At 36.2% G+C, this 11,434-nt stretch overlaps 1 protein-coding gene across 2 annotated transcripts; it reads left to right on the plus strand.

Moving 5' to 3' along the window:
* Nucleotides 1–107: 107 nt before the first annotated feature.
* On the plus strand, nucleotides 108–8,630 carry LOC127787383 (probable enoyl-CoA hydratase 2, mitochondrial). 2 transcript variants are annotated; one of them, XM_052315400.1, is made up of 8 exons: nucleotides 108–519; nucleotides 1,522–1,691; nucleotides 4,282–4,356; nucleotides 4,590–4,680; nucleotides 4,785–4,836; nucleotides 6,077–6,180; nucleotides 6,288–6,331; nucleotides 8,196–8,630. In XM_052315400.1, exons 1-8 carry the CDS (start codon nucleotides 330–332, stop codon nucleotides 8,370–8,372), a joined length of 903 nt encoding a protein of 300 aa, XP_052171360.1. In that variant the 5' UTR covers nucleotides 108–329; the 3' UTR covers nucleotides 8,373–8,630. The 2 variants fall into 2 exon arrangements, with proteins under 2 accessions (XP_052171360.1, XP_052171359.1); XM_052315399.1 differs by having other exon boundaries at nucleotides 112–519; nucleotides 6,255–6,331.
* The last annotated feature ends 2,804 nt before the right edge of the window (nucleotides 8,631–11,434 follow it).

Raw genomic sequence — 11,434 nt, forward strand, 5'->3', positions numbered from 1 at the left:
ACAAGGTTGATCAGCTGCAAGCTAGCCGACAAGAGCCAAAAGCCAAAAGCCAAAAGCCAAAGGGCTTGGGCTTGGGCCAAGCAACGGTGGCTGCCAAATAGCCCTCCAGCGGGTACCCAAGAGGGCAGCCCACGGTTGCCAAGTCGTCGTCGTCCGCCCCGCCCCCCCCCCCCCCCCCCCCCCCCCCCCCCCGAAACTGGAGATTGCTGATCATTGTGCGTAACAGCTCCTCAGCCGGTTGCCGGCTCGAAGCCGTATCCTCCCCGAACCTGGCAAGGAATTGGCATTATCACTGAGAGAGAGTGAAATCATTTCGAAATTTGCCGAAAATGGTCACTCAATCAATCGCTCGCCATGGCGTCGGAAAACTGAAACCATACTTCCATATTCTCAGTGCGAACTCAATCAGACAGAGCTCCAATTCGGTCCCTCCGTGGCGGTATCAGAATGTTAGAACCCTCCTTTTAGATACCGCTTCTGAATGCGTTAAGCTCCGTCAACTCTCCGATTCCAATTCCGGTAACTCCGTGCAAACATCTGTCTCTAAATTTTGTGTTTTTGCCTTATTATTTTCGGGCAATCCTTGAATTGGCTGTTAGGATGGCTGCGCAGTAAGATTGATACATTGAACAGATTATTAATTTGTGTTAAAAGAAATTATTATGCGAAACTGTTTCCGGGTAGGGAAGTAAATGGTATTGTTTTAATCGCTCTTTTTTGGAAGATGTTTTCATGTTTCTAAAAGCAGGGAGAAATGCCACTGAGAACCAAGGAAACCAAAAGTTACAGCACCCCCCCAAAATTTTAAAATATGACATGTGTATACATAGATTTGCAATATCCAGTTGCTCCTTTCAGTTTCCTATCTAATGTTTTTGAATTCTACTATGAAGTTTTTGGCTTTGTTGGGGTGTTAGATGCTGAAATTTTATGTGCTGTTCTACTTTCATACTGGATTCCTTATACTTTTTTGCAGCCAATATCATTCTTCACCATCTATTTTGTTTTTTGAAATATGGATTGGAGAAAACCATGGGTTATGTCGAGTGAGTTGATAAAATGATGATTAGTGTTATTCATGGATAATTGGATGCTTACCTCGTCAATTTAGTATTGTTTAATTAACACAGCCCATTTCTAATCATGCATGAAAAAATAGTTAGTGCCTGACTCAAATAATTTCTTTGTTCTCATAGTGTGTTTTTCTCTACTGTATGGTTATGTTCAAACAGTGATGTCTTGCAAAACCAATAGAATCCTGGTTAGACAAGTTTTATCCTAAAAAATGTGTTTACTTAAATAATCTTGCCTTCCAACTCCACTCCATCCTTTACATTTTGGCTATTATGGGTTGGCACGTTTCATTTGTTCAGTTTTCCTTATCCTGGAAGATTTGCATTCTTTATCTTCCTAGGTATTTTATTGTCTGAGTCCGTTGAGGCAGTGCTATATTATTGCACCAGGAGCTTGATTTTCTTGGAGGTAGCATTTTCAATTACAAACATAACTTTTTATTTGTAGGAATTGTTGAGGTTAATCTGTATAGGCCTGGAGCCAAAAATGCCATTGGGAAGGACATGCTGAGAGGATTGCAGCATAGTTTTGAAGTTATTAATGGGGATCCTTCTGTAAAAGTTCTGATGATCTGCAGTTCAGTTCCCGGAGTGTTCTGTGCAGGTGCTGATCTGAAGGTAGATTATGAACTCTAATTTATTAGCAGTCATTGCAAGGAACAAAATCGTTATAGTTGAAGGAAAGATTAACTTATTGAAATAAAAAAGGCAAAAAAGATGTATTAGACTAAGGAGCAAATCATAAAAGTAGGCCCGTTACTATTGACCAATAAGCACCAAGCTCCAACTGTGGAATAGCAATATTATCAACACCACATTCCACTCTAACCTATTGATTGTTAGTTAAAAATGGAATTTTAGTATTCCATCACTAGGCAGAACTCCTATCCTCTCTCTCTCTCTCTCTGCATAAACCTTTGTTGAGGTTTTTGTTTAGGAATTAGCCATTGTCTTTTTCAGGCTATACCTTTTCCTTCTTTTGAAACTGAATATGTTTTTTGTTCATGAAGAAAAAGGAAGGGGTTTATGGGGTGGGAATGGAAGAAGAGTGAACCACCAGACAATCTAAGATTTGTGCAGATCAGCAGATGATCTAAGATCATTCTAAGGCAAAACCTCTGTTGAGGTTTTTGTTTAGAAATTAGCCATTGTCTTCTTCAGGCTATACCTTTTCCTTCCTTTGAAACTGAATATGTTTTTTGTTCATGAAGAAAAAGGAAGCGGTTTATGGGGTGTGAACGGAAGAAGAGTGAACCACCAGACAATCTAAGATTTGTGCAGATCAGCAGATGATCTAAGATCATTTTAAGGAAAAATGACCCAGCTGAAATGTTTTTCTTACAACTGCCAATAAAATGTAAGAGCTGCCTTGATGGGAAGTATTAAACCTTTAAACAGTCAGATCCAAGATCATGGAGTGCTGCAGCTTCAAACTTAAACCAGCTGCAGATAATCTAAGATTTGTGCAGACCAGTAGATGATCTAAGATCATTCTGGGGCAAAATGAAATATCTGAAATGTTTTTCTTTTAACTGCCAATAAAATGTAACAGCTGCCTGGGTGGGAAATATTAAATCTTTAAACAGTCAAATCCCAGATCATGGAGTGCTGCATGTCGAACTTAAAATCAGTAAAAGGAGTATACCAATAGATTCCCAAAGCTTTGGAAAACAAAAACCTATGAATGCACATAATACCAAATAGTTTTTTTTTTTTTTTTCTGTAAATAATACCAAATAGTTATAAATCTTGGTTCCATGTTCTTTCCTTTTCCTTCTGTAAAATTTATTAACTCATTAAACTTTTATTTCCAGTGCTAGTGTTAATGGGATTTTACACTTTTTGTATGGACAAGGGAACAAATTAAAAGTGCTCAGGGTCATTTTTGCCTTAGCCATATTAATTGATTCTTGCAACTGATTGGCAAGTTGATCAGGTTCGGTTTCCTTTTCTTTTTTTTTGGGTATTGTGACTAAGAAAAGAATGACCCAACGGTGATGGGTCTAAACCACCCTTTGGAATGTGTGGGGAAAGCAAAGGGGATAATACAGATATTTAATTCTTATATGACCATCCATTAAAGCTTTGCTTTCGTGGTTCTTTCCTTTTAAAATATGAGATGATATAATTATTTACTTGTTAAGCAGATTAGTACTTGGTTTTTGCCAAGAACACAAATAATTAAGGCTAAATTTTCTCTAATAGTTTAAGCTTTTAAATGGGTTCCCTGTTAACAATTTAATATGTTAGCAAAATAGGTAATATTATATGTTTAATTCCCATCTGTTGTTTACAATACTTCCTTTTGTTTGGCATGCTTTGATTAGCTTGCCACCGGAGATGATCAAGATAAGAATAAACTAAATAATTCTATGTACACTTAAATAAACTGTTTATGTCAGCTTTTAAATGGGTTGTTGTTAACAATTTAATATGTTAACAAAATATGTAATATTATGTGTTGAATTCCCATCTGTTGTTTACAATACTTGTGTTTGGCATGCTTTGATTAGATGGTCGCAAGAGATGAGCATTATAAGAAAATAAATTTCTATGTACACTTCAATCTGACTGTTTATGCTCTTTGCTGTGTTCTTTTGCTAACAATTTACGTGTAGAGATATCAAAATAATGATGAAATATTTGAGAGAAAGAATGATAAAGGGAGGTGGTGCAAGGTGGGCGTGGTTCATTTCTAATTACTTGAACTCTAGTGGAGGAAGTTATTACCACTAATTTACTTTTGTAGACATAGATACCATTCTTTAGATATTTGTTTGTTATATCTGCTAAGAATGTCCTATTCTACCAATCGCCATCATAGAATTACTGTTTTGAAGTGTAGGCACAACAGGTTGTACGGTGAATACCCCCCCCCCCCGGCTCTCTCTCTCTCTCTCTCTGTGTCTGTCTCTCCCCATTTTTATCAAAATGGTACTTAACAAAGCGCTCTAGGCCACCCCCTCTTTTTCCAATGTAGCCCCCCATGTTTTTTTTACTCAATATAATCCACCATAATTCCTCAGCTAGTTTGACTCAATAATATTCTATGTTGTCCTTTTCCTTCTCCTTTTCTTTTTTATGCTGTACACTGAATTGCTGGTCTTATGCTTGTTATAATTCATGGGGTTTTATTTCTTGTTACTGCAAGTTGTTTAACAGGTGATTACATGCTTAACAGTGCCTTTGCTGTAAATTGGATTGATAGGAACGGAAGACAATGAGCTCATCTGAGGTTCAAGCTTTTGTGAACTCTTTGCGCTCCACATTCTCATACTTGGAGGTTGTTACCAGCATTCTTCTTTTTTTTTTCTTTTTTTGAATGAATGTCTATATTCTTACCAGCTGGAAGGTGGAAATAGGAGGGAGCTACTCATTTGTGAACCTGACATGCACTTATTATTTTTTTTTTCTTTACTCTTCACAATACATTGTCCTTCTTCCCCATATATCACTTCCTTCTTGTCTGGACAACTTTATTATTGTGATGACTTACCAATACTTAATATTGTCAAGGCACTTTCCATCCCTACTATTTCTGTTATTGAGGGTGCAGCATTGGGTGGCGGACTGGAAATGGCTCTCTCTTGCGATCTTCGGATATGTGGTAATTCTGCCTTTAATGCTTCAAATTTTAGTTTGACTAGTTAGCAAAGTGTTTTTTCTCTTGTATTGTTTGTCTGGAAATTGAGAGTTTCATGAATGACCCAGGAGATGATGCTGTGTTGGGCTTGCCAGAAACAGGGCTTGCTATAATACCTGGGTATGTCTAATATTTATCTGAAACTTTGTAGTGTTCGTTGATTTGTATTAAATCTCTTTTGGCTCACTTTTCACTTATGTACAATTGTGCCAGTATACAAGCTAGATGTTTCGTTGGGAAGTGACCCAAACCTGATGGGACCTGCCTTACCCCAGTTGGGCTGGGGGTCAACGGCTGTTGACCACTGTCAGGGTCATGTTTGAGTATTCCCCAACCAAAAGTAGTCAAGGTCCAGATGGGGATGGTATTTAGCATCCCTGGCCCGATACAAATCTTATATTTAAATATAAAAATATATACAAATATATTATTTATTCTATTAATTAAGCAAATAGGTCATTTTGAGGTTATGAAACACTATCAATAAAGTGAATCCCAATGTACCATTTTCTATTTTACTTAAGACTTTGTCAATAAACTTTGGATTGATGGTTTTATTGGATGAAACTTATGATACATATTATGGTTTTAGAACTTTTGATGGATATGTAACTACGTTATGTTGCACTTGGTTTGAATGTAGGGATGATATTTTGAATTTTTGATAGATGTGTTTGTTTTCTCTATTATGAATGTTATGTTGTACTCAAATTGAATTTATGGATTGTAATTTGGTAGATTTTATGTTGTACTTGTTTGCTCTATTTGAAGTTTGATTTTAAATACCATTGTGAATAAATAGTATTTTTTTATGCTTTTAATGTATGTCTAAATCAGATAATTGTATAGATATATTTTTAATTCATATAGGTATATTAGAAATGCAATAATATATATGTCTAAATTGTACATGTATATTTTTAATAAATTTTTTGAATTTAATTACTTGGGGTTGTGATCGGGGTTAGGGTCAGGGTGGGGGTGGGGTACGGGGAGTCAGGGTTGGAGATGGGGTATGCATGCCTTGCCCTCGGCTTGTTGCCAATCCTATGTAGTTCATGTATTTTTTTGAGGGTGGGCTTTGGTAGCAGTGGTAAAGTTGCTCTTTGTGACTAGAAGTTCATGGGTTCGAGGTGGGAAGCTTCTCTTTGTGAAGCAAGGGTAAGGTTGATTATGAGGACAACCCTTGCAAAGGAAAAGCCTTATGCACTGCAGATGCCCGTTTACTTCATAAAATCCAACTCATTTTAGATTTGTTATACAAGAAAGCCATCTTCCTTTTTGCATATAATAATAAGTCAAGGGAAAAATCTTATGTTGAGATCATCAGCTTATCATGGGACCCTGACCTTTTTTGCAGGGCAGGTGGAACCCAACGCCTTCCTAGGCTGATAGGAAGGGCAGTGGCAAAGGAACTTATATTTACTGGTCGAAAAGTTGGTGGCAGAGATGCAGTTTCAATTGGTATGTTTGTTTGGGAGCTCCTCTAGTTTTGACATTGGTTGTTGTCTCTGAGCATTGAAGATGAGTTGATGCAGGCCTTGTCAACCACTGCGTTCCTGCTGGTGAAGCTCATCGAAAGGCACTTGAAATAGCTCAGGATATAAATCAAAAGGTACAGATATAGAGGTCTTGAAAATTTTGTTGAGAGAACGGTGGTTCCATGCTTTCACGTGATGTATGTAGGCCTTAGCTTATTCAAATTCCAGTCTAATTTTATCTTCAGTTACCTTAATGCTAAATTTTTTTTCATGTGTCAGCAGTTGCATTTTCTTGGCAAACTATTGCAAGTGGCATTGAGTCTGTTAATAGGACCAAAATTGCTCCTATGATAGACAAACAGTAGGCTTGGGGTTTAAAATAACACTGGATGAATATGGTACTTAGAATTCTGATACTGCATATAGAGGTTCATGGTAAATATGTGAGCGTCATAACTTATACATACAGGAGGTTTAGCATTGAGCCTTTATTTGAAGACTGTACACTGGATTGTCATGAATCTTAATGGGGATAATCTTTAAGCATAGTTGTTAAATCGAGATTCAAATCGAGAATCGAAATCCTTATTTTATAAATCGAGAATCGAGAATCAAATCAAATCGTAAGATTCAATACACATTCTCAATTTCAACTATAAATAATATATATCCATAGAAAATAAATAATGTGCCCACCATAATCAATTCTTTTAAATATAAATAGATAAATAATACTTCTAAATATATTTGTTAAGTTTAAAATTATATCAAAAGGAAAAAGTATATTTATTTTGCCTTTAAATTCAAATTGCACCAAACCAAACCACTTTCAAAATAACAAGCTAGAAAAAAAAAAAAAAGAAAAAAAAAAGCTACAACTATTAAGCTACTAATAAACTCCATTATCCATAATCTTCACTAGTCATCAATCATCTTCATCTTCAAGTTCAAGAGCATCATCATCTTCATCATTTTGATCATCTTCTTTGTCTTCAAACATGACCAAATCGGACGAATATTTGATTAAAGCACACATGCAAATGAAGTCGCATGAATCGGACGAATTGTGCGATTCATGGTCGATTCGTCCGATTCACGGTCGATTCTAAGGGATTTTCGATTCACCCTATAGATTCGACTCGATTTTTATATAAATCGAGTCGAACGTATGATTCGAATCGTGAATCACACGATTCTAACAACAGTGTCTTTAAGGGTATACTTTGTGATTTGCTACATTGACGATACACAAGATGGGATTTTGTTCTGTCTTCTAATATGCGATGTGAGAGGGGGAGCCTTGGTAGCAACAATATGGCTCTTTTTTTATTGGAATGCCATGGGTTCAAGTTGGGGAAACAGCCTCTTTGCAAAGCAAGGGTAAAGCTACATGCAAATATCACCCTCCTTGTCTCCCCTGATCCTCACAAAGTGGGGAGACTTGTGCGCTAGGGACACCCATTTATGGGGTTAGCTAGCCAGAAACATCCATTTCTGGGATTAGCATGTTGACTTACAGCAAAATGAACATTAATAAACCTTAACTATTATTTATTAGTTGGAAGTTACCACACTATGATGAAAATAATAAATTGGATGTGTGCATGTTGCTGATTACAAAGTTGGATCTGCAATTGCTCAAATACAAATTTTCACCGACATTGAAGCCACTGGGAGGCTTCCCTCTGTATTTGAACGTTTAAAAACCTTAAATCAACCATAAGTTGCACCTTCTAAGATCCATTCATTTTCTGGATGATTAATTTTATTCATATCATTTTGTGGTGTGTAATAATTTAGCCCTAAAAGAATGCATTTCACTGTTTCTGAATCATGGACTGGCCGAAATTCTGTCCAGTCTTCACTTGTGATAAATTAAAAATTTTAGCCAGTATATATTAGTAGAAAGAAAATGGGTTCCCTTTTGGCATAAAACACTTTTTACACTGGTATTGTTGTATATTGGTGCTAACACCTAATTTTCTTCTCACTTTTCAGGGCCCTTTGGCAATAAGGATGGCAAAGCGAGCTATAAATGAGGGGATTGAGAGAGATATGGCATCAGCTTTCGCATTGGAAGAAGAGTGTTATGAACAGACTCTATACACAAAAGATCGCTTGGAAGGCTTGGCCGCATTTGCTGAGAAGCGAAAACCAAAATATGCGGGTGAATGAAATAAGATATGATCTTTTAACTTGCTTAGAGTGCTTTTTTCTGACTAAATTAGTGTTTCATTTTATTTGACCCCGGGATGGCCCAAATGCTAGCTGGATTAGCTTGTATGTTAACAAGTTTATGATGCTTCTTGTATGTTTTCAATCATTTTGGTGATTGTCAAAATGATGTTGTAGGATATCTGGAACATGTACCATGATGTATCGTTTGACACGGGCTACTTTTTGTTAGTAAAAGAGCTTCTTTTGGATGTTTCATACCAAGGAATGGTTCATTTAACCATAGAAGGTGAATAATCAAAAGTTGCTAAAAAGTTCAGCTTTTTCCAGATTGCTGGTTATTTAACCCTCCAGTGGAGGTTGGTCCTTGCATTTCAGCTTTAGTGAATTTTTTTTTTTTTTTTTTTTTGGGGGGGGGCGGGGTGGGGGTAGTGGGGATTCAATTTTGCAGGCTTGCAGCCTAGATTGCTTGGGGTGGGTGGGAATGGTCTTCACAGGCATAGGCCCAACTTAGACCGGGGAGGCAGATCATGCCAGGCATCATGCTTTTTGAACCTAGTATTAGATGAGCTTATATGCCATGGGAAGTCTAGTATAGATTTACCCTCATAATTTCTCTCTCAAAATCCATAAGTTCCTATAATGATCTATCCTCTAGGTTTTCCTCGTGCCAATCTCAAAATTGTCTTTATATCTTCTCTTAACCTACATTGTGTGGTGCATATGTTAACAATATTCAGTCTCTTAGAATAACTTCAGATGTAATAATTTCATTTCTTATCCAGTACCCATCCTTTAAAGTCTTGCCCATGCTAATCTTCACTTCATTCTTTGCATGATCCTTCCTTACGCACCAAAGTTTATATCTAGACTCTGTTAACGTTTTATAATTGCCTCCAAACCATCTCGTTTCTTGTGGACTCATAATATTAATTCCTCTACTGATCATTACACATTTACCATTTTCATTGACTTTCCTATCAAAGTTCTGACATTCAAGAATCCAATTTACTTGTATCCATCATAAAAACATGAGAATCTTCGTAGATTTAACACTACATTCGAGTGGTGATGTAGGGTCCTAGTTTATTTTACACTGCATTCGAGCAATACAATGTGTCCCAAAGAAGATTACATCCCAACAATTTTCTCATTTGTCTAGAATTTATGATGTTTGATCTGATGGGTTTTATGCTTGTTGTTAGCTACCTAAGGCACCCTCCTCCTTTATCCAGGTTTGAGACTGGTTGTAGATAGGAGGAACACCTTAACTCTAGAAGTGTGTGTTAAGGGGATTGTTCAATCCACAGGTGGAGTTAAAGGTAACTTTTCAAACAATTAAAAAAAACAGAACCCAGAAAATGTTTCAGCCAATAACATTACTAAAAACACAAATTCAACCAAGAAGCCATAATATGAGTTATCTTATTGTGTTGGTAAACAAAAAGAAGACCTAATAACATCATGCTTATCCATTGCATAGGACATAAGGAAAGAAAAAACTAATTTCCATTGGAATAGGCAATCAGAGGAATTTACCAAAAAGTATAAAAATAGAAACTTTTGCCAACAGTTTCTTGCCAAGTGTAATATTTGGCTGGTTAACATTTTCATTGGTGATGAGTTATTCTCTTTGCTAGTAGTTTAAGTGTAATTTTTACTTATTAAATTCTGGGAACATGTTAACAAACATTAAAAATCTGCAACGAACTTTCATTGGCAGAGTCCAATATGCTAATTGCCAATCCTTGTTCTCTCTCTCTGTTTCTTGCTTGCCTTGATTTCCCCTGCCACCACCACCCCGGAATTGAATAATTCAATTGACTGTGCTGAACCATAATTCTGCTCCCAGAATCTAGCATCAATTTGATATAGTTCTGTTGAAGAACATATAAATGCACCAGCTATCTTACTGCTCCTAATCACTGTACCTAATACATGAGAATCAAATTTCACCTCTCATCTTGATTCCAATAAGGTGTTAGCTACTCCAGGACAAGTATCTGTTACTATTAGAAGATAAAAAAACACTGATTTATGAAATAATGAAAGTTAAAATAATAGCAAAAACTTACAAATAGATAATACATCCAATAGGACTTTTTTTCCAACTATTGCAGTTTGGATTAATTACCATTGACTACAAAATGCAGATTTTGCAAGCAATTGTCATTTGAACAGAATTGAAACAAGCTGTGGGATGGAAGGTTTACTTGAGTAAATAGAAGGATTACTTGAGTACTTAGGAGAATTTAGTCGAGTAGAAAGGAAAACTTACTCGATTAATTGTAAATATTTTCTCATCTTGTATTGAACTCAAGATGGGTTATATATACATGAGATTTCCTAAAAATATTTCCTAAAATACAGGAATAAATACAGAAAACAAATTTAAACTAGATTTAGATGATAAAGATAATCAGAGAAATTTTAAATTTACTGAACTAATCCTTCTTGTTTTTCAGATCAGCCTTATCTCTTATCTGGAATAGCTTTATCTCGTTATCTCTTATCACTTCTTCTTGTAACCACCCAACAACCTTATCACTTGATTATTTGGCCATGATAGAAACAATCTGGATTTATCTTTTAACTTTTCCAACACTCTCTCTCAAGCTGGTGAATAGATATCTATCATTCCTAGCTTGCTTCTAATTGATTCAAAACCTTGTCTTGACATAGCTTTTGTAAGGATATCTACTTCTTGAGACTTAGTAGGAATATAGGAAAGACTATACCTCCATTTTTGATTTCTTGTTTGATAAAATGCCCGTCAATCCTTACAGGTTTCATTCGGTCATGTTGCACCGGATTATTCACAATACTGATTACTGACGTTGTCACTTTATAGCCTTATTGGAGTAGATACAGATATGTTTAGGTTCTTCATTAATTTCTCAAGCCAAATTACCTCACATATACCTTGAGCAATAGCTTGATATTTTGCTTCTGCACTATTACATGCTGCCACAGTTTGTTTCTTGCTTCTCTATGTAACTAAGTTATCCCATAATTTTGTGCAATAGCCGGAGGTAGATAGAACCAGCCCAGTCTGCATCTGC

The sequence above is a fragment of the Diospyros lotus genome, chromosome 12, assembly GCF_014633365.1.
Source record: "Diospyros lotus cultivar Yz01 chromosome 12, ASM1463336v1, whole genome shotgun sequence".
Lineage (NCBI taxonomy): Eukaryota > Viridiplantae > Streptophyta > Magnoliopsida > Ericales > Ebenaceae > Diospyros > Diospyros lotus.

Coding starts and splice junctions, on each gene's coding strand:
- LOC127787383 (XM_052315399.1), top strand. CDS start 330: ATGGTCACTCAATCAATCGCTCGCCATGGCGTCGGAAAACTGAAACCA. Junction 4,681..4,784: donor TTGCGATCTTCGGATATGTG/GTAATTCTGCCT, acceptor TGAATGACCCAG/GAGATGATGCTGTGTTGGGC. Junction 6,332..8,195: donor CTCAGGATATAAATCAAAAG/GTACAGATATAG, acceptor CTCACTTTTCAG/GGCCCTTTGGCAATAAGGAT.